The sequence below is a fragment of the Mastigoproctus giganteus genome, chromosome 14 (genome assembly GCF_048544385.1).
Source record: "Mastigoproctus giganteus isolate SK-2022 chromosome 14, ASM4854438v1, whole genome shotgun sequence".
In the NCBI taxonomy this organism is placed as follows: domain Eukaryota; kingdom Metazoa; phylum Arthropoda; class Arachnida; order Uropygi; family Thelyphonidae; genus Mastigoproctus; species Mastigoproctus giganteus.
Genome location: NC_143588.1, coordinates 106,709,766 through 106,737,059, shown reverse-complemented (window position 1 = coordinate 106,737,059; position 27,294 = coordinate 106,709,766). Strand labels below are relative to the sequence as shown.

Below are 27,294 nucleotides of genomic sequence, written 5' to 3'. Positions count from 1 at the left end.
ACCAATTACTAAAAACAGTTGGCAAACCATAAGATGGAAGCTTGTTTAGAAGACCTTTATGCCAAACACGATCAAAAGCCTTTGAGATGTCAAGAGCAACTACTTGTGTTTCACCGAACCTTTCCATTGAATTAGTCCATAAATGGGTAACATAAGCCAGAATATCACCAGTGGATCGACACTGACGGAATCCATACTGGCGATCATTGATCAGACGGAAGGTTTCTAGGTAGTTTAAGAGTTGGCGGTTAATTGATTTCTCCATTACTTTAGAAAGAGTAGAAGTAATTGCAATTGTGTGATAATTGTATGGGAGGGATTTGTCACCCTTTTTAGGAACTGGCTGGATATGAGGAAATTTCCAAGCAGAAGGAAAAACACCTTTGGAATAAGAAAGTGAAAAATGGCGGCAAAGAATAGGAGTAAGTTCAGGAGCACAGGTTTTCAGAACAAGTGGAGAAATACCATCAGGACCTGGAGATTTCTTAGCATCAAGATTCATCAAAATCCTTCTGATATCCTTTTGACGGAAGACCACAGAAGGCATTGAATGGAGCGTATTAGGAATGGTGGGAGGTGTTTTACCAAGATCATTAATACATGAGCTCGAAGAAAAATGGGATGCTAGCAGGTCAGCTTTATCCTTCGCTAAAGTGACAACAGAACCATCTGGTTTGGACAGAGGTGGGAGCAGAGATGGGCAAAAGTTGTGGCCAATAGCTTTGGCAAGAGACCAGAATGCTCGGCTACCATTAGGGCAAGAAGCAAGTTTTCTACTCTTAGCCTGTTCAAACTCTAGTTTGGACTGATTAATAACTGCTTTACAATTGTTGTGAGCTTTGGTGTAGGCAGAAAATGAAACTGAAGAATTAGAAACAAGCCAATTACGATATGCAACGTTCTTCTCTTGGACAGCCTTAGCACATTTATTGGAAAACCAAGGTTTAGATAAAGGACGAGATTTTAAAGTGGAGTGTGGGATAAAGGATTCCATTCCTGCAAGAATAATTTCACTGACACGATTTGAGCAAACGTTGATATCAGAAGTTTTGAAACAGTAATCAGACCAAGGAAAAGAAGAAAAGAAGTCTCGCAGGTCATCCCATTTTGCATTCTTGTAATGCCAAACAATACGAGGTTGGGAATAGCCATGAGATAAAGGTTCCATTGGAGAAGAGACAATCACCAAGTTGTGATCTGAAGTGCCTAAAGGACCTCTCACTTCAACCTTGTACTTAGAAGGGTTGTTTGTGAGAAAAAGATCAAGCGTATTGGCTGTATGATTAGGATTGTCCGGTATTCTTGTAGGTAAATGAACAATCTGTGCTAGGTCATTAGTAATTGCAAAAGCCTCAGCATCTCGACCTGCTGGGTCGGTGTGACTAGAAAATGGAAGCCAGCTGGAGTTGTGAACGTTAAAATCACCAAGGAAAATTACCTCACTGTTAGGAAAGTTGGACTGGAGAAAGTCAATTTGCAAAGAGAGGACGTCAAAGAGCTCCAAGTGATTAGTGGAGTTGGGAGAACGGTAGAGACAACAGATGAATTTTACACAATGAGGTAGAGAGATTTTAAGCCAGAGAAGATCAAAGAGAGGAGATTCCAAATTGCCAAGTCTCTGACAGGGAATATCAGAACGGACATATGCACAAGTACCACCTTTGAGGCGAAAGGAATCATACAGCAAATAATTTGGACATCTGAGATGAGCAGTAGTTGAATCAACTGATAACTGAGATTCAGTCAGAAAAAGTACATGGGGTTTGGAAGACTGCAAGTGGAAATGGACATCGTTGAGATTAGAATTGAGACCACGTATATTTGTGAAATGAATTAGGAAGTCCTTGGGAGGTTTAGATCTTTTCGCAGATAAGCTTGCTCTATTATTTTGACAATTCATGGTGTATTCAATAGTAAGAAAAAGTGGGTGGGACATGCTGTATGAAGTAATGAAATTTTTGGATATGGCGTACATGTGGTAAGAATATACCCAGATCCTTGACATAACGTGGCCTCGACAATGCTCCCCGCATACACACTACTCGGACTCCCTCCAGTTACTATCTGACAGAGTAGAGGTAGCAAGATTATACACTAGCTGATCCGGAAGCTTCCTAGAGAGTTACCAATAGGTTCAGTCCGGTGTACTAACTAGCGGCCGGCCTGCGAACACCGTTTTAGAGCTGTACCCTCGAAATGTAAGGAATATTGGATCTCGCCACGACATTCATGATAACCTCAAAAATCATCAATCATACTGCATGATGGAAGAGATAGGGAAGGGTTGACCGGAACTTAGCTCTAGAGACTAAACATGGGTTCCACCACTTCAAGCCTCCAATAAGCAAAGTGGTGGTATTTCACCGGTTGATGAGAGTCATCTACCACCTAGTACTGCCTGGTAACATAGAGGGGCGGCGTTCCTCCATGTGGTGTGGGCGCCACACCTCGACCCCTGCTTACGTTGGTTCACACCTGGGTGGTCACCCACCATGTACTTGTGCATGAAGGTTATACCCAGGATTACTAACAGTCCCACCATCGTGAAGGTGCAAGCAGAGGATTTGGCTGTCATAGACCGTCCGGACTTCGCCGAAATTGGGTCCACTTTGACTTGAGTGTCACCCGAATATCAGTTCCATCAGCGTTTTAGACTCCCAGGTAGCAAGAACAGCTTGTCTGGCATATCTGAGAGAATGTCTGTGACAACCTCAAGGACCAAATACTAACCCATACATACTAACCCAATAGTAGTTTTTTTTTTAGAATTTGAATAGAAGTTTTAAATTTTTAATTTTAAAATACACTGGTGAAGATCCACAAAGAGGAAGGGAGGGTCAGAATGCCGGGGCACCTTATATTTAAAGTTTCAAATGTTCATTTTGTTATCCCAGTATAATAAGCTGTTTTCTAAATACCAACACAGTATTGTTTCCATTTGCAAGACTTATAGGCTTAATTTTCACATTGTATTTGAGAGAATTTTAAGTATAACGGGCTTAAGAATTTTCAGGTGTTAGCATATATGTATGTGTGAAATGCCTATGGTCTTCACCATGTCCACTATCTGCATGCAATAACTTGACTGCTGGGTGGATTTTTATAAAATTTTATATTTGGCTCTTTCAGAATGTTTTCTCAAGCCATCCCAAATTTCATTAAAATTGGAACAATAGAGATCTGGTTTCTTTTTTCATATCTATCACATAGGCTATTCATATACTTTTTATGGTAGCTGAATTCGATATTAAGTGTGTTTCCAGGCACTAATTGGAGTAATGAATGGACAATATGGCAGATACAGAGAAATGAAATGATCTCAGTTTGCACATAAAAGTACATGGTTTCTTTTATTAACACATTAGCTGCATCATGACACCCATCACATGTATGTCATGGGGTTTTTAATCCACTTTGAGAGGAAACCATGACTTTAGAACAATTTTCTTCCAAGCTGATAGAAAAAGATTGGATATTTCTGTGACGCAACCTTTGCCTGCAGCTGACTGAGAGGTGCCTCCGTAGCCAGGTGGGCAGGAGCAGCAGTACGTAGCACACGCTTCTTGATTAGACCGGGGTTTGAGCCCCCGTGCCCACCAAATACAGAGGATGCAGAAGGGTCAGGGAATAACCACCGCATATCCCCGGAGCAATATGGCCTTAGTTGCTAATGCTCCAAAAATAACAAATAACAGCAGCAGCTGACTGATTCGGCCATAATGAGAAGAAAGCCCAAAAATATCTGTGCCCTTCCTAAATCAAATTGATTCAGTCTTGTAGTTTTTGGTCCCAGGTCAAAAAAGGTCTTTGGAAAAGAAAGCAGCAACATTGGATATTATGTTATTTGTTAGGTACATGGTATGTTACATTTCAGGTACATCATGGATTATTACTATTTGGTGATGTATCAGAAATGTAACATACCATGTACCCAAGTAGGTCGTTACGTTCAAAACTGCCTATATATAAATAAAAGTATTTTTTATTATATTTAATAATTTTTTTGACGTTAAAAACGTTTTTGCTGGCGTTATTCCAAAAATTTTGTAACGAAAAACTGTCCTGCGAAAAAGCATTGAAAAAATTTATTCCAGTTTAATTTATCTTCTACTTGACAAAACTTAATGAAATTTTGCATAGAGCTTGCATCTTAGCACTATACTAGAGGGAAAACTTTCAAACCTGAAAATTGCAGTAGTTTTTCCAGGATAGTGGAAAATATGAACATGCGATCAATGGAATTTTCTCACGTAATAAATGGGATGATGTGGACATATAGTATATCGTTGGAAAGCTGAGGAGTTTAGAAACAGAAATATTAAAGTTTTAATATACAAAAAAAAAAAAAAAAAAAAAAAAAAAAAACTTGGAAACTGGGAAATGTGTTAAATTCGAAAACTCATCTGGTTTCAAGTCACCTGATTATCAGATTAAATGTAATTTTTTTTTTCTTTACAATTAAACTCTGAGGCTGGGAAAGAGTTGTGCATATTTATGAAAACATTCTTCAACTTGGACGTGTCATCAGATCTTTCTACTACACATAATGGAACTATAGATGGTGTTTTTAGTTGTGAACTCTTCAATGTAAAAATTATATATCCTGCTTTAGTCAATACAGACTTTCACTTTCAGTAACCGATATTTAATTATTATTAATAAAATAAATTGTTATATTATTGTCCACGAATTTTATTAATATCTGAAAATTAAAATGTTTTTAATGCCTGCTGATGACTCTTAAATGTAAAACATGTTAAATATGCCAGTGGCAGGACACATTATAGTACCTGGTACAGAATTTTGTTTTTTAAATTTAAAATTAGTTTTCAATAGTATAAAATAGCCATAAATTATTTTATTTTATTTATTGTTTGTTTCAAATGCTGGCTTGCCATTGTTTTAAAAAAGTAAAAATTCATATTTTATGGAGGGATGAACTCTATAAACATTCTAGTAACAAAACTCTTCAAGTTTAGTTTCAGTTAATAAACCCTATCTGTGTGGTATATGCAAAGGTACTTGGTTTAATTTGTATTGACCATTCTCTTACATATGGGGAAAGGGAAATAGCAATGGTCTTCCATTGCTTCCAACCTTGCAGTCAGAGAACTCCAGTCCAGGAGAACATAATGGGAAAAATTTCAGTTACAATCTTAGTTCTTTACCATACCTATCAAGTTTTGAACTGTGACTGTATCTTTATCAAAAATTAGAAAGGCTCTTTTATTTTCTCCTTGGTTGTATTTGCTAATTTTATGAAAACATTCTTCAACTTGGACATGTCATCAGATCTTTCGATAAATACTACACATAATGGAACTATAGATGGTGTTTTTAGTTGTGAACTCTTCAATGTAAAAATTATATATCCTGCTTTAGTCAATACAGACTTTCACTTTCAGTAACCGATATTTAATTATTATTAATAAAATTATTAATAAAGAGGTGATTTTCCAAAGTACTAGAACATCACACTGATGTTCTAGTACTTTGGAAAATTTTCACTCTCCCTATATCGAAGTCTTGTGCCTATTTGCTTTTTTTGCTCACATGAAATGTGACTTTGTTGAAAAAGAGATTCTTTAGTAATTAGCAGCATTTGTAATTCAGAAATATTGGAATCTAATACCTTCTGTTATTAAATAGTCAAATGAAATATTTATAAAAATTCCAATGACATTTCAAGCTGCAAGGGTTTTATAAAATAAAAGAAGTCTGATGGGGATAGTTCATCTTGGTCAGGAGAACATTCGTTTTTCTATAATGATGGAGTTATTCATTATGTAGATTATTTTAAATGGAATTTTTAATTTTTTTTTCTCAAATTGCAGCTGAATCTTTGTTAAACTCTTCATAATCAGAGATCATGTCTTCTTTTTCTTTCTTTTTTTTTTTTTTTTTTTTTTGTATTGATAAATTATTTTTGTATTTGTATGAGATACTAATTTTTTTTATTTTTCTCTACAGCTTTCAACAGTGGCATCATCAGGTTATCAGTCATTTCCATATAGTCAGTCAAGTTCTCCTGTTGATCCAGCATTCCAGCAAGAGAATGGTAACTTGCCATCACAAGTTTCTTCTTGTCTCCCTCACCCTCTAGCATTCAATAATCCCATGTACCATTTTCCTGCAGCAGGTAATGTGCTATGGGATAGGGAAGAAAAACGAGAAAAGAAGCAACTCAGGGTATCTCATCTCGGTACATTTAGTAGTCACAGTGCAGAAGATGTCACATTGCTGGGGAGGTCTTGTCTAGGTAGGTGATTTTATACATATGGGGCACTGAAGTGCTCTACACACATGCCATAAAATTAACAGCTTTGGACTATAAGGATATGAGGACTATAAGGATATAAGGAACTTATATGTTATAAGGATTCCTGGCCTACAAAAATGTCTGTACATGCACGTGCTATAGTTGATAGTAAGATTATAGGTCAGAGGTCACCAGTAAGCAGAACTCTGGGTCTGGTTTCAGACTCAAATAATCTTATTGGAATGACTCTAGGGCTGCCACTTATATTGAGAAAATATTTATAAACAGTTTCATATATTTCTGTGGAAAATAATAGTCAATTTTTTAGGAAGTGAGTTCTTATTTCTGAATAATTGCACTACTGGTATAATGTATATAGATGAGATTTGAGTTCATATCAGGAAACGAGAACCTAGCAAAGGAAAATGCACACATAAATACTGAGATATATATCAGTTTAGCATTAGTGCATTTTAGATCTGGAGTGGACTGATTTAGAAATTATGTGTGACTAATGCATAAATATGGATTTTACGTGAATAGAGGCCACTGAATGAAAGGGATAAGATAAAAAGTAATCAGTAAAATATCTTGTATGTTTCCAATTTCACTGTATGTTTCATTCATTCAGAGGTGATTAAGAAAGCCCAGTAGTGTTTTTTAATTTCTTTAAAGTTGTGTTTTTCAGAGTGATTATAATTAAATTGTGGCAAATGATGGGTAACTGTTTGGTACTGAAATTTCAAATGAATGATGATATCTAGACTATGCATAAAGAATAATATAAAAAATTACTTTGGAAAAGTGACACAGTGCAAAACATTGTATTTTATTCACCTAGTTTGCAATAAAATTACATCTTGGCATGGATTGGGGGTGGGGGGAAGAACACTAATTTTTGATATCAAGAAAGCCATTGCCAAGAAATGCTAATTAGATCTCTCTCTCTCTCTCTCTCTCTCTCTCATCATAGTGAACCTTGTGCATTATTGTCAACTATTCATTGGTGTTATTTCTGCCCTTCACAAACAAAGTTAGGCGTCTCCGTAGCCAGGTGGGAAGGAGCAGCAGTGCATAGCATACACTTCTTGATTAGACCGGGGTTCGAGCCTGTCACCACCAAATACGGAGGATGCGGAAAGGTCAGGGAATGACCACTGCATATCCCGGAGCAATATGGCCTTAGTTGCTAATGCTCCTAAAAACAAAATAAATAATAATAATAATAATAAACACAAACAAAGTTATGTGTACATTATTATTTTTAGACATTACTGCTTCTGTCCCGTCTTTATGCAGAATGGGACATTTTTCCGCATTTTGTATCAAAATGAAGCATTTAGCATTAGCTTGTTTGTTGTTATTTGGTTTTTAGGAGCATTAGCAACTAAGGCCATATTGCTCCGGGGATATGCGGTGGTCATTCCCTGACCTTTCCGCATCCTCCGTATTTGGTGGTCACAGGCTTGAACCCCAGTCTAATCAAGAAGTGTGTGCTATGCACTGCTGCTCCTGCCCACCTGGCTATAGAGGTGCCTATTAGCATTAGCAAAGGTACATGATGCAAGAAAGCAAGCTTATATAGCATCAGCCGAAAAAAACCGACCTTATTTCATCCATCCACTCAATCCAAATGTTTATCAAGTTCTGCCTTGAATCTATTTAAGCTATCAACTTCTACGACAGATGGAAGTTTGTTCCACCAATCAACCACCCGCTGGCTAAAGGCAAACTTCCGCACATCTATCCTACAACCATCTTTCCTCAATTTGAATTTATGCCCTCTCAGGCAATTACTCTGAGCAAGAGGAAGAATCCCATCTGCATTGAGCATGCTCAAACCATTCAAGGCTTTATACACCTCAATCAGATCACCTCGCAGGTACCTAGTCTCCAGACACTGTAATTTGCAAAACTTAAGCCTTTCTTTGTAAGAGCAACCCTTTGTTCCATTGACTAATCTTGTTGCCATTCTCTGTACTCATTCCAACAGCTCTACATCCTTCTTAAAATGAGGCCTCCAGACCTGTATACAGTACTCAAGGTGTGACCTGACCATTGCCTTATACAAGGGAATAATCACCCCCTGCTAGAAAAATAACTGTATATCATTAACAAGACACCATGAAATACTCTTGTAGCCAATCTGCACTGCTCAGAAAACTTCATATCTTCCTGCACAATTACCCGCAGGTCCTTTTCATTCTCTACCACTGTCAGTGTGGTACCACAGAGTTGATACGTTACTCTGCCAGTACTACTTTTGGATTACTGCTAAATAGTAATGTACACAAACAAAGTTATGTGTACATTACTATTTTTAATGTCTTTATACAAAATGGGGCATTTTCCCCCATTTTGTATCAAAATGATGCATTTGCCAGTGATTGCACCATTTCACAATTTCCCATGGGGTAATGAGAGACCAATAGTCTTGAAACAACTGTCACAACAATGCATTAGAATTTTATATAAATGGCACATTAGTCTTTTGTGATGCCATCTATTTAAAAGATATATTGGAGTCTGTGATTAGTGGCAGTTATCTGTAATGTGAGCTTATTTGCGAGCCGTGGTAGTAGACCTTCAACTACTCTCATTGAAGACTTCCTTCTTTGATGGATAAAAGCATCTTCAAACTGGTGTGTTTTTTTTTTTTTTTTTTTCTTTTGTTGTGTAGAGTAATTATTTTGAGTACAGATTTGGTTTCTCTTGTTTTTTATATATATATATATATATATATATATATATATATATATATTTATTGATCAATATTTCTACCCATATTTCTAAGAAATACATAGTACTTAATGTACTATGTATTTCTTAGAAATACATAGTGCATTAAGTACTATGTATTTCTAAGATGCAACTCTTTCAGGAATCAGCTTCAAGACTGAATCTTGATGTATTCCAAAGAGAATACTGGCAAATTGTCTATTGAACTTCGCTTCTGAGACAATGTTGTCTATACTGAATCAGTCTGGCCCTTCTGTTGAAGGGGAAGAGAGGATCACAAAAATATTCCCCCCCACTTCCCCCACATAGTTCCTTTTTCAGAGCTTTCTGTATGCAGGTTTGCCTTTAAATTACCATTCCTGTTACTGTCACAGAGAAAGCTTTCTGTTCATTTCCTCATGTTTTGCTCTTAGGGCTAAGTTGTGGTATTGTAGGATATTGTAGCTCTTGGCTTGGCCAACCTTGAGCATGTCTTAGAGATACCTCTCCTGTCTCCTGATGTTAACATAACCTTGAAATTATCATTCTTGATACATTTAAAACTTGCTATCTCAACTCAGACTTCCCAGTTATCATCCTACCAATAACTGTGTACTACTACTCACAATCTCCAGCTATTTTATATTCTACAAAAAGGGAAAACTTAAATAATTTAAGATGGTATAATTAATAAAAGGGGGACTGTTTCAAATGCAGGATGTTGCAATATTTTAAAAAGCTTAAATATATGCTTCTCCATGTTAAATTTTCGAAGGGAACACTGTGGTGATAGTGATGGTGCTTGGACTACAAATGTCCACATAGCTGACCTAAAATAACCAATATTGCATTTAATTGGATAACATCACCCATTAAGCAAATCTGTTATCCATTGAAAATTAGAGGCACTACTGTGACTGGTTTTGGAACTTATTGGTTCCATCGTCAGATGGCAGTAGCTCTGTTAGCAACTTTGTGTTGAACAGTGAATGGATGTATTGTATCTAAATGAGCAATGAAGTGGTAGATCAGATAGAAGTGTAACTTATGTCATGGATTATAACTCCCTATAGAGAGAGAGAGAGAGAGACTGCATGAAGCCAATTTTATAGTATAATTAATAAAGGGAGACCAGGGTGCTGAAATATTTGAAACAGCTTAAGTATAACCCTCCTCTGTTAAATTTTTAGTCAGTTGTCAGGGAATGCTGTGATATCTCCAGTGACCGTGACAGTGCTCAGGCTTATGCTCTTTTAGAAATTACTACAAGTGTACATGTATTTTAACCTAAGGTAACTAATATTGCTTTTAACCAGATAATATCACCCATTAGGTGAATCTGTTATCCATTAAAATCTCAAGGCACTGCTCTGACCAGTTTTGGAACTTATTGGTTCCATCATCACACAGTAGATAGCCTATTAGCAACCTTCTGTTGAGCATGAAATGCATTCTGTACTGCATTAGATTGGAAACATCGTTGTGTGCACTTTTATAGGCAGCCTAGTATGCATGTTTTGGAATTTAAAAATGTACTATTGCATCATATTTGGATTTATCATAAGTATATCAGGATGTAGGGCAACAGTAGCATGGAATTTTGGGATCTTTTCAGGTGTTGAAGGACAAATGGTATTTTCTTATTTGCATCTGGGCATTTTATAGTCTCAATACAGTCATGTTATAATATTGAATTTCATGTAAAAAATTTATGAAATTATATTTAGAACAAAAAAATATATATTTTAACTTAGGCCTTGGACACTGTGTGGGCATGTCTGTGTGTATATAGTGTCACTGTATCTTGGGACTAAATGTTATTGTTCCAATTTTATAATTTCTGACTTTAGGAAAATGTTGTTCCTGCCATCTACTTTGTTCAAAAATGTTGCTGGACAAACTTAAAACTGATTTTATTCGAAAAGAAAACAAAAAAAAGAATTCAACCATTTTACCAATGTGATGTTTTCTTAGTTGACACAGAGTTGAGTACAAAAGCTTGCTTTTGTACCCAACTCTATGTCACCATTCTATTCTTGCTTTGTATAATGCTTAGTTCACACTTATAAACCTAAAAGAGAATGTGGATCTATTACCCAGCATTAACAGCACTTATTTATTGAATATAATGATTATTCTTTAAAAAATATTCTTATAACTTTATTTCAGGTAATGCTGATTCAGCTCCTGTTTTGTCTACTGAAGGGTGCTGCTACTGTTCAAGCTCTTCATCCTCTGAGAGTGCCAGCTGTAGCTCCACTCCTCCCAGAGAACGACACAATGCATTCAAGTCTACTGCTCCACGGACAAATCCTCGATATTCGGGTTCCCAACATCCTGCCACAACAACAGCTACCTGTTCCCCACGCTTAAGCCTTAGAGTGTATACTCATCCTACTAAACAGTCTCATCATATTCGCCATGGAAATGGTTGTAGTAACTCATCGGCATTTCTACATCGGAATCATAGAGTTCTTAATAGATCATCATCACATTCCCTTACAAGTGAAAACAAGAAGTAAGAAATTCTTTTAAGTCTGTTGATATTTTAGTACTGTGAGCTAAAGTAAGGTGCTATTTGTTATCTTGTCAAAGCTGTTAGGTTTAATAATAATTTAGAAGATGGCAAGAGAATGCCATCTTTATGGTTAATTATGAGGGCATGTTAGATTGGGAGGTTCCTTTGGATAAAGGTGGTTTTAAGAGTGAAGTCGGTAACTACAGACTGGTTAGTCTGATGTCAGTGGTCAGGAAAATCTTAGAGGAAATGATTAAGAGTGCAATCCAGGGACATTTAGATAGAAATGGAATTCTGAAGGATACGCAACATGGCTCTGTTAAGAGTAAATTATATTTAACTAACCTGGTTAACTATTTTGACACAATTACTCATGAGTTGAATGTAGTAAATAATTTTGATATTTTTAATTCGGATTTTATCAAAGCATTTGACCCAGTGGGAGGGTACTATATAAATCGGAACATGGTGGGATTACATGGCAACTGCAGAGGAAGAAGCAGAAAGTTCTAATTAATGCAAACTGTTCAGATTGGTATTATGTTACATGTGGGATTCCCAAGTGTCATTTTTGGGATCGCTGCTGTTTGTGATTTCACAAATGACATTGATGAAGGTATAGAGGGTGTGATATCAAATTTGTAAATGATGTGAAGCTTGCTTGGCACTGGTTGGTTAATGATCGGCACCAAGTGCTCCTTCAGGATGACTAGAAAAGTTTGCAACTATATTTTAAAATAGCAAAATGTGATGTTTACTTTTCGGGAAAACCAACCCCAAAATAACTTGTATGTTTGGTGGTGTTTAATTAAACACAGTAGAGGAAGAAGGATTTTGGGAGTTATGATATGGGAGGACATGAAGTTCTCCTAGCAAGATATACAAGCAGCAAGGGAGACCCAAGAAGTGTTCTTTTGATGCTTTTTTGAACATTTGCTTGTGGAGATAAGGAGGTCGTAATCCCACTGTATAAGGAAATTCTAAGACCATACTTGAGAGTATTGTGTCAGAGAGAGAATGGTAAAATAAACTAAGACCAAATTTTCACTCTTGTAAATGATTCTAAGCTTTAGGGGTTATAAATTAAAATTATAGGGAGGGATTTAGACTCGATTGCAGGAAGTTTTCTTTTAGCCAGTGAGTTTTTAATTTCTGGAATAAGTTACCTCTGTGGGTAAGTTGAGACTGACAGATTGGGGGAGCACCTCCGTAGCCAGGTGGGAAGGAGCAGCAGTGCATAGCACACGCTCCTTGATTAGACCGGGGTTCGAGCCCATCATCATCAAATACGGAGGATGCAGAAATGTCAGGGAATGACCATCGCATATTCCCGGAGCAATATCGCCTTAGTTGCTAATGCTCCTAAAAACCAAATAACAACAGATTGGGGAAAATCAAGTCAGATGGTTAGTTATCTATGTGACAGAGGAAACACCTAGATATTTTCTTTTTTTATATATATACATTTTACTTTTTATTTTTACTGTTATTTTATTTTTGACTGGTGCTGCAAAAGCTTATGACTTCCTTCCACTATATAGCTTATACTAAATATTAATTCTTACACGTTAAAATAGTTGAGCAGAGTTCTTAAACTAGCAGTGTGTAAAACTAGTGTTAGCTCTATACAGTGCTGATATTTGTATAAAGATATGATATCCACATCATATCTTACTGGTTTTGTGGTAGTGCAGTAATATGTGCATGAGTTGACTATGGTGACATCAGGTGACTGCTAAATACAATATCAACGGAGATTTCATGCTTGTTTCTTCTCAGTATTCCAGTATAAGTTATTGTATTTATTTATTTTTTTGTTAGATTTTTTTTTTCTCAAATAGAGATACTGCTAATGGATAGCTGGTATACCAATTACCCGTTGCCAGAGTTTTGTTGATCCTTCTGTATGGCTGAGTAATCTGCTCACCATTGGCTGGTGCATTTGAAACTTTATATAGTTTTCTGCTTGCACTCTGTAGTACACCTCTAAATTTTCTTGTGTAATGTTTTGGCATCACACAAAGAATAGATTCGAGGCTATATTTTGAGGGGTGTATACCCAGTGAATGCTCTGAAAGGTTCCAATTTTTTGTCTATAGTGGCATATTCATTTTAACTATTTATATAATTTGTTTTTAACTGTTTTCACAATTTTTGATGAATGGTTCTAAAGTGTACCATATTGCTGCCATCTGATCTGTTTGTTTTCTCTGATTTCTGGGTTACTCATACAACATTTTGATACTTCATTTCCTGTTCCATCAGCATTCCACTGTTCAAGGGTGTTTATATGATTCAGTTTTTTAACTGCCAGTAGGAATAAACCAAATAAGGCTAAAATTTTTCTCCTTAGAATCCCTCCCTCAGTATAATTTTACAGTCTCATGCTTATTAGTACAACTTACAGTGACATCTATTATACTAGCTATTTTCAGAAATGCATAAACCTTGTTTATAAGGACCTCTTGCAGAACTTTTAGCCCCAGGAAAATTTTGAAAACAACCAAGTGCCCCTTCAAGGGTCCAAAGAGATGGAAATCGCTTTGTGCATGATTGTAATTGTGTAGGGGCTAGTCCACAACCTCCCACTTGCAGTGTCATAACAACTTGCAGGTGCAGTTGGTAGTGTGTGTAGTGTATTAACAAAAGCATTACACTAAACCCAAACCTGTTTCCATGATGTTCAGTTCATACATCTCCTTCAGTTGATGATATACTTCTGTATGTTAATAATACCAAATAGTACAATGGTACTGCTGTCCTGCAAGATAGCAGGACAGCAGTATGTGTGTGCTGCAGTTTTGTGGTTATACGAGGAAATAAACTATGTGCACATGCATCCTTTACTTTGTCCAACCTTCCTGCAAAACTTACTGTTTCACATAATGACCTGCTATTACCTTTTTTTTTTTTTTGCAATACCATCATATAATGTTAACCAAACAATAGAAGGTTTTAGTCTTTTTCTCACGTGGCAGAGCTTGGTCATAATGTACTGATCTGCTATCTTGTATTATGAAATAAAAATTGATTCTTAAATTACATAGTATGAGGAGAAACTTTCAAAACAGTTGTCAAAGAATGCAGTTTATTTTCTGTGCATTGACATGTGTAGATATATAGTCAGTGATTAGTTAAGTGTGTGTATATGTTATTGGAGCAAGGTGTTTTTGTATAGCACATGGCTGATTTCACAACTTAAATAATAAACAAATGAAGTTTTTTGTCTGGGAAAGGCTTTCCCAGTACACGCAAATTGTGACATCCTGTCTCTGTATATGAAAACAAAAACAACTCAATTAGCACCTATGTCCAAACTCATTATTGAATTAATCAATCTATTACTGTCTCATGCTTCCAAAATTGTATACTGATAAATATTAAAACTATTCTTTTTTGTTTTATTATTTTCAGCACGCCTTTTGGAGATGACTGGATTAGTGAACTGCGTGATTTTAAAGAACCTGAACACAAGGAAAAACAGCAGACAGAAATTCCAACCAGCCCACCTCCAGTAAATACTAAAGTAAGTGGAAGTCAAGAAAAAACTGCATCTGATAGGAAAAGTGTACAAGAGGTGAGTTAGCCAGTGCAGTTCAGAGAGTATGTTTAATAAAGACACTTACCCATGTGAAGTATTTAATTAGTTTATTGGAACAAGAGGATAATTATTACATTAGACCCTAACAGTCCTTGTTAAGCGACTTTATTGTACCACATTGACCTGTGGTGCAACAAAGTGTCTCCGGTGGTATACCTTGGTATCTTCTGCTGTACAGTTTGTATTCCATGGAGATATAAACTTTTCCTAAACCAACTAATGCAAGCCTGAAGCTCAGTTTCAACACAGAACTCTGAAACATTGCCAGTTTATTTAGTTGTTGAGACTGTTTGGGTCTATTGTAATAATTGTCCTCTTGTTCCAACAAACTAATTAAATGCTTCACTGGTAGTCTTTACTAAACCTACTTGATAGTAATTCCATGTAGTGGCTTCTCAAATTTAATTAGATATAGAGTAATTTGAATAATTATTCTATTTTATATATATGTGCATGTAGCCATGCAGACTTCTCCAAATCAGTGATGTGATGAACCCGCTATACTGTAAAAGAGGATGACACATTCCTGTAGGCCTTTTCCTTTGGAGTGTACTTAAATGTGATAGGCAGCTGGAGCAGGGGTGTCCTGTGAGTTATGCTGGGTTTTTCAGCTTGCATACATGAAAATCAACTTGTGAATCCGCATACATACTCACTTGTACATGCATAATAAGTGATGAATCTTACAAACTGGCACGCTATAACTAGAAGAATAGTTCTGCCAAAAAAATATAATTATGATACATTTCATAAACCTTAATTGGCTGCCATTTTTTAAATTCTATACTGTGTCCTTTTCTCTTTATTTACAACCTGTCTGGTATGATAGCATGTAAACATGAACTATCTTGGTGCAACAGCTATAGTTGAAATTATTTAAACCTAATAAGTAGCTGTAGATGCATATGATGCAAGAAAGCAAGCCCGTGTAGCATCAGCAAAAAAAAAAAAAAAAAAAACATTTCACACATCTATTTCCTCTAAACGTTTGTCCAGTTCCTCCTTGAATTTATTTAAACTAGCAACTTCCACAACAACAGATGGAAATTTGTTCCAGCAGTCAAATACCCACTGGCTAAAGGGAAACTTCAGCACATCTGTTCTACAACTGTTTTTCCTCAATTTGAATTTATGCCCCCTCATGTTTGTAATTTGAGCAAGAGAAAGAATCCCATCAGAATTGAGCCTTCTCAACCCATTCAAGGCCTTATGCACCTCAATGAGATCATCTTGCAGGTCTCCAGATGCTGCAATTTGCAGAACTTCATGGTAAGTCCACCCCTTTGTTCCCCTCACCAATCTTGTTGCTCTTCTCTGTACTAGTATACAGCAGGCCCCCATTATAACATGGTTCTTTTTACGCTGATTCGCTATAACGCTGTTCTTAAATTATAACCCATATCTGACCATAAAGCTATCACAGATGACTATAATGCTCTTTTACAGATTGCATTTTTGGCATATTTAATGAAATCGTTTCATTTGATGGAGTCGATAGCTTGAAAATGAATAGCAAAACAGTATTAAAATGTTTCCCACGCCGACTTGAGAAATTTTCCCATGCTCAGTGAAATTTTCTTGCACGCTAATTTAATTGCAGTACAGTGACTTGTTACGTAGTTCCGAGATCAACATTTTAAAAAATGATCAAGTATATTGTTTGTAATATTAGCGTTATATGCATTTATCCGAAGACTAGACGTCAATCAGTACAGTATTAGGTATCATGCATGATGGACAGTTTACTTGAACATTGTATTGTAATTAATGCAACAAGCGCAGTTACATTTTCGAAGAGTTAATAATGGCCAATAAGAATGAAAAAGCAACAACGTCTGGGCGCAGTACGAAGACTGTAAATGTAAGAAAAAGACCTGAATTTGAAAATTAAATTAGACGTTTTGAAGCGAATCGATTCTGGTCAATGACAAGCAGATTTGTGCCATAATTTAGGACTTACAAGTTTAACTGTAAGAACAATTATAAAAAAATAAAGAATTAATTTTAGCAGTGGGAAAGATAGCTGTTCCACTGCAAGCAACTAGGGCTAGGCCGGCTATTAGGATTGAAATGGAAAGACTTTAATTTAATTTTATTGAAGATAATATCCAATGCAGAATTCAGTTAATGTAAATATTATAATAAAAAAAAAGAGAAAGAAAGAGATTAGCTAATATGATGATCTGAAGAAAACTCACCTTAAAAAAAAAAAGGAACCATTTAAAACTGGTAAGGGCTGGTTGAATAGATTTCAAATCCAGGGAGAAGCCGCAAGTGCAGATCAAGGAGCCAAAACTTTCAAAAAAGACCTTGTTAAAATTATTGAAGAGGGGTGTTATGTGTTATACTTCTCAACAAGTTTTTAACATAGATGAAGCAGGACTTTTGTGGAAACGAATGCCTAAAAGAAGTTTCATATTGAAAGAAGAAAAAAACATGCCAGGTTTCAAAACGGCGAAGGATTGGTTGACTTTATTGTTGGGCGGTAACGCTGCGGGGGATTTAAAATTAATACCCCTTTTAGTTTATTTGGAAGAGGGCCAAAGTTCAACCCAAAATCGACACATTTTTCATGATTAAATTCATCAATTAAATTAAATCAATTAAGATAAATTAAATTCATGATTTTAATTGGAATTTTAAGTTTAATTTTGATACGTAAGTAGTTACCACATAATTATATACATCTGTAATGCAGAATATTTTATATGTACAAATATTTGAATATTAAATATTTTGACCGACATTTGTGCATCTTTTCACTACCGTTTATTATTGATTAGGAAATATCCTATGGTGGCGCTCGCTTAGTGCGGATTCACTTAGCGCTCTGTTTTTCCGGAACAAATTATCAGCATTAAGCGGGGGTCACCTGTACTTGGAAATACAACATGAGAAACCAGAACTACCGTGATTCAAACATTGGATAACGTTACATTATTTGCTGTGTTGATTACACTCGATGTGTCTGATATGTGGCTTTTTCTTTTATATGCACTATATTAAAGCAGACTATGCTTAATCATCTAACATAATGCATAGTGTGATTTTATTCACATTTAATATGTCAGTGTTTATCTCTTTACATCTGCCTATTTTGGTGTCTGTTTTTATAACGACCCAATATGCTATTGGAGCTAAGTTGGATGTGTTGCAAAGGTATGCAAGATTAGAAAAGATGTTAATCTACATGAAAAATCCTCCTCTGGGTCAAGTACACATCCAAGATTGGTAATACAAAAGTTAGTTTTCAAAAGAGCAGGGAATGGTAGGCACTTTTTTTATGCATTGTAAAGTGGATGCCAATTCTCTTCTATCTGATACGTTTTTGTTAGTTTATAAATAATGTGGTTGCCAATAGATTGTCACTGGCCATACATTCTCATTATGAGTATTATTTGCTCCATCTTAAATAAATATCATTTCACTGGTGAATAAAGTGTGCTTGCACACTTTAGAATTGACACACATCTAATGAAATTCAACACTTGAAAGTTCAGAGGCCATAATTGGCCTCTTTTGGGTGCTCTGCTCATTGCAAATGGTACAAATGTAAACAGTCTTTACTTAGCATTCTCTTGTTCCAGAATTGCATAGTACTATTTGAATCATTAACTTTTTTATTAACTTTACATTCATATACAACACAAAATGATCCAGTTTCCCTACAGATGTTTGTGTATATCAGAAAAAAACTTGATTAGAGAAAGTACAGTTGAGAAATCGCAATCGATATTCCTCAACCACAATTTTTTTCACATCAAATTTCATTACATTACGTATGGTGGGCTCTGGTGCAGAGATTTTTTGGGTCCCCCTCAAGAAAAATTTTTTTTTATCCTTCTGGCACCCTGTTTACTGAAATGCCGTTCATTTTTTTTTTTTTTTTAAATGGTCTTTGGCCACTTTCAATACACCAGATGACCCGGATTGATGATATTTATAGTTATCATTTTTTTTTTACATCTAATTTCATTGCATAATTACTCTTACGTACAGTTGGGTATCATCACTGATGTGAGCTCTGCCACAAAGGGGTTTTTTTTTTTTTTTTTTGATCTCTTCAAGGAATCTTTTATTAATAATAATTATATATTAGTAATAGATACTTTTACTGGCAAACACTGAACCAAAATAAAAAAATAAAAAACAAAGAAATAAACAGCCTAATCAAAATTTTATCAGTATTTATTAATGTTAATATGAATACAACAAATACCAGGCATTACACAGGCATGGCAGTTAGATTTTAACTTTCTTATTTTCATTTCAGCAAAGTTTTTTAGTTTTCTGGATATTTGTTATTTTGGTTTTTTTTTTAAGAGCATTAGCTCCAGGGATATGTGGTGGTCATTTCCTGACCTTTCTGCATCCTCCGTATTTGGTGGTCACGGGCTCGAACCCCAGTCTAATCAAGAAGCGTGTGCTACTCACTGCTGCTCCTGCCCGCATGGCTACGGAGGTGCCTTTTCTGGATATCTAAGTTACTCATCCGTTGATTTTCTTTAGATAAAATGGCAAGTCCCAGCGGTCTTTCATCTGTTATTGTACTTCTCAAATAATTTTTAATTAACTTTAATTTTGAGAATGATCATTCTGATTTTGCCACAGTTACTGCAAAGTTAAAAATAGTAAAAGAGAAGTGTAAATATCAGGGAAAAGTGAAATAAGAGAGTAATTTTGAATAATTATCAGTTCTGCTACCTCCGTTATTGAAGAAATCTTATTTCTGGTTTCAAACTAGCTCTGATGATAGGAGTTGAGCAATAAAGGAAGATGTTAAATCAGATTATACCCATTGTACAGATGTTCTGCAGCTTTGTTCAATTCATCATCAGTTGCTGTTGTAGTTCTAGAGTGCAGTGCAGTGAAGGTGTCGGCGATCTAATTTAAAATGTGAAAATGTCTCTTGAGTTCCATCATAGCTCTGTCAAAGATAGCATTGAATACCTCAATTTTAAAAAATCAACTTTAGGTGGTCTGCACTCATAATCTGCTGCTTGTCACATAGCTCGCCACCCATTCATTTGATTTTATGCATACGAAAATCTTTAAATTTTGTTTCTGTTCCCTGTGATAGTGACAAATTTTGTGCACTTCCTTTAAAAGGATTAAAATTTTTTCTTTATTCTTGCAGACTTTCTAATGCAGTATGTAGCATCTGAGATACTTTCAACAAGTCAATATTTGGTGACTGTAATGGTGTGGAGATGGCATCCACTGCCCTCGTGGGTAGCATAATTGTTAGAATCGCCCTCCTTCCCACACTGGGTGGAAGAGACCTGAGTTTGAGTCCCATCGATGATAGGAGGAATTTTTATTTGTTCAAGATGGAGTCATACTTTGAAAGCAAAGTAACAAATGAAAGAAACACGCCTTGGTTTTCACTGTGAACACTTTCATCACATCATGCCCTTTGAATGGCAGATTACACAAAGCTAGAATTAAAGTTAGTTTACTGCTCAATCAAAAACTTTTGCCCAATAATTTACTTCATTATGTATAGCATTCTCTACGTCTTTGGACAGTGTTTGATGGGATTGACACTGATTTGTATTGTACAGTGGTTAATGTGAAGAGTAGTCTTCACGTATTGTAATATTTCTTGAAATATGAGACCAGTTTCGAACACCATCATGGCTGACGGTATGCTATGTCTAGCACCATAGAGTAACTCAGCCACATATGTTTTATTTTTATTCCTTCTTTACTTACTGAATAATAATAGTATGCTGCTGAAAATCACCTGTTTTCCTGCTTGGGATCTTCAGGAAATTTATGAACAGGTTGACTTGGTGGTTTACTACTAATAATTTTTTAATGCTGCTAGTTGGTCCTGAAATTTAACTTTATCATCGTCCTCTTCTGTAAGATTAATTTACAGAAATTTTATGATTAATTTTCTCTGACACTTTTGTAATAGATGCATCACTTTCACTATTTTCTGGTTTAATGAGTCAGCATTTGAACAAAATGGAATGGCTAAAAATGAGTTTTCAGCATTTTCACTCTTCACTGACTGTGTTCAATTTGTCCTACTTCATTAAAATTGTCACTTCCTACTAATTGATCACCTATGTCTTCATTTACACTTACACTTGATACTTCTTCATGGCGCCTCCGTAGCCAGGTGGGAAGGAGCAGCAGTGCATAGCGCACACTTCTTGATTAGACCGGGGTTCGAGCCCGTCACCACCAAATACAGAGGATGCGGAAAGGTCAGAGAATGACCACCGCATATCCCGGAGCAATATGGCCTTAGTTGCTAATGCTCCTAAAATCCAAATAACAAACAAACAACTTGATACTTCTTCACTAGATTTAAGTTTAAAAAACATGGATATTTTACACAACTTTTTTATACGTTCATTCTTTTCTTTCTTAAGTTTACTTTCTCTTCTGAACTGCTAAGGCATTTGTTTTTATGATGGCATTTGTCTTTTTCTGACATGGTTTGTGATAAATGTATGTATTTATTTATTTATTTATTTATTTATTGTAAAGAATATAGCTGTCAATCACTGATTCAACAATCAATAACATCAACATAAATAAATGAAATGCAGTATGCAAAAAATTGTTTAGATTGTTTGAAAATAATGGAAACAATAGAACTGAGCTCCGCTGTCCAATACTAATACAATGTGACATCGAAATACAAAATTATCTGCAAATAAAAATGTTTTTTTTACGCTAAAAATTACTAAATTATTTTTAATAGAAATATGACAGAATTTTAAAAATATGATTTAAATTAACATAATGTGCTATAGTAAAAATAAAATGTTGTTTACCTTGTTGGCTCCAAAGTTTTAGACCCTGGTAATGTCACACCACCTGCACCATAGGATGATGTGCCATTGCTTACACAGATGATGATGAATTTTAATTTCCAGTCTTTATCTTCTCATTTTGCACAATACAGGCTGGCCTCGATTAACGCGATTAATTCGTCCGACAAGTGCAAAACGGAAACGCATTAATCAAATATAATAATCAATAGGAAAAAATTATAATTGGTCCGTGACCTTCTGGAATGTCCATAAAGAATTTTAAAAATACCTTTTAAATAACTTTTTAACTGTATACAATGTAAAAGATAGTGAAAATAATTATGGAATTAAATGTTTATTGCATAAAACAGCGGTTCTCAAACTGTGCGCCGCTGAATATTTTAAATTTTCGAGGGAAACAGCGATACTCGACATCTATCGGACACCGCGCGAACTACTAGCTTGAGGTAGTTCACAGTTTCAACATTTCTTATTAAGTTGTTTGGACTAAACGGAACTGTTAGGTATTTCTTTTGGTCTGGATGCGCCTTGAAAAAATTACTGAGACACTAAGAGCGCCGTGAACCGAGAAAGTTTGGGAACCTCTGACATAAAATACACAATGAAAAAATGACTGTTGCGGAAATATTTGAACAGTGTTGACTTTCTCTTTTCATCAATCAATTTCCGATAGCCGACAACAATCTCCTCTGGGCCCTGGCGAAATAAATATCGTAGAGAACCTCAAACCTTTTGTTTGAGGTTCTATGCGATACGAAAGATTTCATCTAATTCTTTTACCATTATGTCCTTCGCGATAACATTTTCATCTGGCTCATTTAAAAATTTGAATTTTTATGCAAGTGTGCATTGACTTTATTAGCAGGAGACAAACAAGTTGTTATTTTTATTTTATTTATTTATTTATTTTTTATAATTTTTTTTTTTTTTTTTTGGCTGGTGCAGCATAAGCCATAGGCTTTCTTGCACCGTGCGGCCGTTACTAATACTAAGTAACACTTCTTCCAGTGGTTGATGGAACACACCAGAGCGGGCAGCAGGCAAATGTTTGTTAATTGACCGTACGACTCGCGGTAAACTTAACGCGAGATTCAAATCTTTTTCAACTATCGCATAAAAAAAAAAGAGAGAGAGAGATCGCGTTAACTGGAAATTTGCATCATGAAAAGTGGTATAATTTTTCAAATAGCGTTAACTGAAAATCGTGTTAATCGAACTCGCGTTATGCAAGGCCTGGCTGTACTGCTTTGAGATTGAAAGAAATGATATTTGAAATCACTTATGAAAGTGCACCAGGCACGATTAAGTCAGTAGCCTGTATATTTTGTTTCCTTCCTAGTGAAAATGAGTACTAATTTTATTTTACTTGCGTATTAATTTCATTTACTTTTTTGCAACAGTTTTGTCAAACTATGTACCTTTTTTAAAATTATTATCGATAAAGTGTATTCTGTGTTAAAATAAAAATATGTTAATTATAAATTACAATATGGTGAATGTGCCGTATATAATTTCAGTATGAAAAGGAAATAGATGAACTAAAGGATAAAATGCAGGAATTGCAGTCTAAGCTTTCAGCAGCAGAAGTGAAGTTGTCAAAGCAAGAAAGTGTCACAGAACGAGTAGTAGCTGACTGGCAGGCACGATTAGAAGCAGGCGAAGAAAGGATACGAAAGCAACAGGATGAAAAAGACCAACAGATGAAAAGCATAATTACTAGGTAAAGTTTAAATCAGCATTATTTTAGCCAAATGATTTCAACTTTTATTGGTAACTTTGCTTCAATATACAGTATGGCCTAGAACAAAGTATACCAATATGAATAGAGAAGAATTATATATTTATTTCTAAATTATGAGGCAGGCAGTGCATATCATATTATAAATTTTTAACAAATAGATGTAGATATGCATCGCTACACTCTTGGTATTCCATATCGACAATCTAGGTTGGAATACTGATTACTTGTGTGTGTGTACTTGCATATAGTTAAGATAAAGGGACAGTTTTAAGTGATTAATTGATGTCCTTATCATAAATCCCATGAGTAGGTCAAGTAATTGTTTGAATTTTTCATTTAGCCTTTGTCTTACTGAATAGGCCAAAACTTTCATTAGATAAGTGTGATTCGCCTTTATAATCTACTTGTAAAGTCAGTGCCTTATATATGTAAGATGGCAGTCCCTTCTTTAGTTAATTTCCAGCAAAATATGCATGACCCAGAGTGAATTTTTTTTGAGGAAGTTGGAAATTTATAAAAATTGGAAAAACTGTTATATACATAGTTATTTTGACTTTATTTTGACTTTGAGATTATATCACTATATTTTGAGATTATAGTGAAAAATAAAGTAAAAATCAAAATAAGAGTAGAAAACTTGTTAAATAAAAAAATTGATACAACCAATAAAGAAATGACAGTTTCATGATATAATTTCTAGTAACAACGGCAGACTGGTTTAAGTTAAACTTCATTAAAATAAAATTTAACTTAAACCAGTCTGCCGGTCATTACTAGAAATTATATAGTGATATGCAGCCCGATATTTAAATATCGGGCTGCATATCACTGTTTTCTAATCTGACAGTTTCACTGGCAACTTTGTAAATAGTTAAAAAAAAAACTTGGATCGCTTGTGATCAGAGCATGAATGAGCAATTGAATCATTGGTTTTTTTGAATGTATAGATAGTGGCCAGAGCAAGAATCATCTTTAAACTTTGCGAACCACTGAAAAGTCTTTGAACGATGCATAGCTTCTTCTCCAAAAGCTGTGTTTACATATTGTGCATTTCTCTTGCACTTTCCCTAATTTGAAACAAAGTTTGCAAATTTGCTGCCCAGTAAAATTTCTCATTTTAAACTGTCAAAAAAAAAAAATGCAAAACACCTTTTATTCAACATGCACTAATTCATATAGACAGCAGTTAAATGGATAATTCGTTCAGATGAGACACGGAACAGGTTTCAACTCATCACAATGCTGCAGTTTCGCTGTATATGGTTGATCACACCTTGTGTGCAATAATTCAGCTCTTATTAGATGAAATTGAAAACTGACAATGGTAATAATGATTAGCTTTGTGAGTATGAGATGTGATTGATTTTAGAAAAACAATTAAAATACTATTAAATTATAATGTGACTATCTGTACTGTCAATGTTTTATCGGTATTTTTTTAATTTATTTTTTTTTTTTTTTTTGCATTTGTTTTCAGGTTAATTACAGTGGAAGAAGAGCTAAGGAAAGAGCAACAAGAAATGCAAGGAATGATAGTAGCAAAGCAAAAAGTTATCGATTCCCAGGAGCGGAAAATTCAAACTTTAGATTCCACCAATGCCAGGCTTCTCACTGCTCTGACACAGCTGAAAGAGCGTTACCAGCTGCAGGGTCGAAATGGGACCACGGTCCCAGCATCAGGAAAAGTGGCCCTGCTAGAAAATGGTGATGCAAGGTACAAAAGTAGCTCGTGCTGAAGACGTAGACCACATCTTCTACATAGTCATGATAACAAACTTGCATACCCCCCCTTTCCCCTTTTCTTAATGTACAGTCTTTGTGGTTATCCATTTTAGCCATTCACTAAATGCTAATGATGGGACTTACAGTTGGAAATGTGTTGGTTGATGTGATGTAACAGAGAAAGGTCATAATTCAGATATGGCAAGATTTCCATTCTGGTTTTTGATCTACACAGGCTGCTCTCTAGATGAGAGTAGTAACTGTTGTAATTAAAGCCATTTTCAGATATACGTAAAGGAATGAAGGCATTTTTTTTTATAATATTTTTTAATGATTCCTTTATAAATTAATATATGAAAAAGCCACAGGAAGCGACACTTGAAAAAGATAAATCCAGAATACTACTGGGACCATAAAATTATGTGTATAATCTGCCTTTGTTGTGTTTTTAATATGGAAGTGTAATCTTTTTTTTTATTTAATGTTGCGTACAAACTAGTTATGTAATTAAATTCACTCTTTTCACTTCGTAAGAAAAGAATAGCAGAGCTTTAAGCGACAAATATATGTAAATTTTTTTTTTTTTTTTTTTTTAAGATATTGTAGATTATAACAAGATCAATTATCATATCTTCTGTTCGTGAACTGTTTTGTACATTATTTCATTATACATTTTAATTGTTTTATATGTACATTGAAGAATTTCAAGCTATACATTTGATTTGTATATAAAAAAAACTTCGATATTTCCATGATATGATAACAGCACATCTGTTATTCACGCTTCGATGTAACAGTTGAGCTTAAAACTTTTTAAGTTGATTTTATCTTCTAGAAACACTATTGGTCTTTCCCATTAGGATGCAAGAATGGCTTTTAATAAGCTGTCTAATATTCTGTAGATCTTGGTTGCTGTCTTGCTTATCCAGTATTTTCGTATCTTGTAATTATAATAACTTGTTACTTTAAACATTTTTTTTTTTTTTTTTTTTTTTAAGTTAGTAAGACGAGAGTGACTTAAAAAAACAAGAATTTGATCAAAAGTTTTTAATTTTTTATGTTGTTTTCAAGGGCATATAAAAATCTATTAATGATTGTCGTAATATATTAATATATAGTTTGCAGAATTTTATATTTAATCTCATTGTTTTTAATGTTCCCGACATAATTTTTATATTTGGATTGCTAATATTCAGACGCATTTTTTATTTAGATATGCAAGGCAAGTCACGAGGAATGTGCGTAACTTCAGAATGCAATTTCTGAGTTCATTCCAATTTAAAAAATGTTATATCAACTTGGATTCAGTTCTAAATGGTTAGTGTTATGGCTATTTTTGAGTTCTAAAAATTTTGGTCTATAAATTTCAAGCTATATATTTGAGTTGTATATAAAAATGTTTAGGCCAATTTGATTTGTATATAAAAACTTTTATTAAAAAAATAATAAACTGGTGAATAAGAATAAGCATACACATAGCTAGTAAAATGCTTATATGTTGTCTGCTTATTTTTATTATTTTTCGTTCAATACCGCATACCAATTTTAAAATGCAAAACAGCAATATCGTTATAACCATTTAGAATCAGACAGTCGACGTAGCATTTTTTTTTTTTTTTTGACTTCCAATGACCTCAAAAGTTGCATCCTAAAATTATGTACATTCCTTGCGACCCACCCTGTACATGTCTGGATTTATTTAACAGCAGAATGATAGTTTGTGAAAATTATGTTAGCGATAAGGACAATTAACTTCTTACTATTTTTCATTAATGAATATAAGTAATCTTTTGTTAGAATATACTGTTGTGTAGCTGTAGATTTACCCGAAAGTAAAAATGCCAGTATATGATAGCTGTATGCTAATCCACTGCCTGAAAACTAGAGTAGGTTACACTTTTAGCACAGCAAAAATAAGTATCAAAACATATCCTTGAATAG

At 34.8% G+C, this 27,294-nt stretch overlaps 1 protein-coding gene across 6 annotated transcripts in view; it reads left to right on the top strand.

Moving 5' to 3' along the window:
- raskol (Ras GTPase-activating protein raskol) overlaps positions 1 to 25,907 on the top strand; it is a 258,953-nt gene extending 233,046 nt beyond the window's left edge. For 4 of the 6 annotated variants that reach the window (XM_090388960.1, XM_090388959.1, XM_090388963.1 and 1 more), the window contains 5 exons: positions 5,971 to 6,259; positions 11,147 to 11,495; positions 14,910 to 15,072; positions 23,408 to 23,610; positions 25,109 to 25,907. In XM_090388960.1, the coding sequence (XP_090245086.1) occupies positions 5,971 to 6,259; positions 11,147 to 11,495; positions 14,910 to 15,072; positions 23,408 to 23,610; positions 25,109 to 25,367 (1,263 nt within the window). In that variant the 3' untranslated portion in view covers positions 25,368 to 25,907. The remainder of the gene's footprint in view (positions 1 to 5,970; positions 6,260 to 11,146; positions 11,496 to 14,909; positions 15,073 to 23,407; positions 23,611 to 25,108) is intronic. The other 2 variants (XM_090388962.1, XM_090388961.1) reach the window with 2 other exon arrangements.
- The last annotated feature ends 1,387 nt before the right edge of the window (positions 25,908 to 27,294 follow it).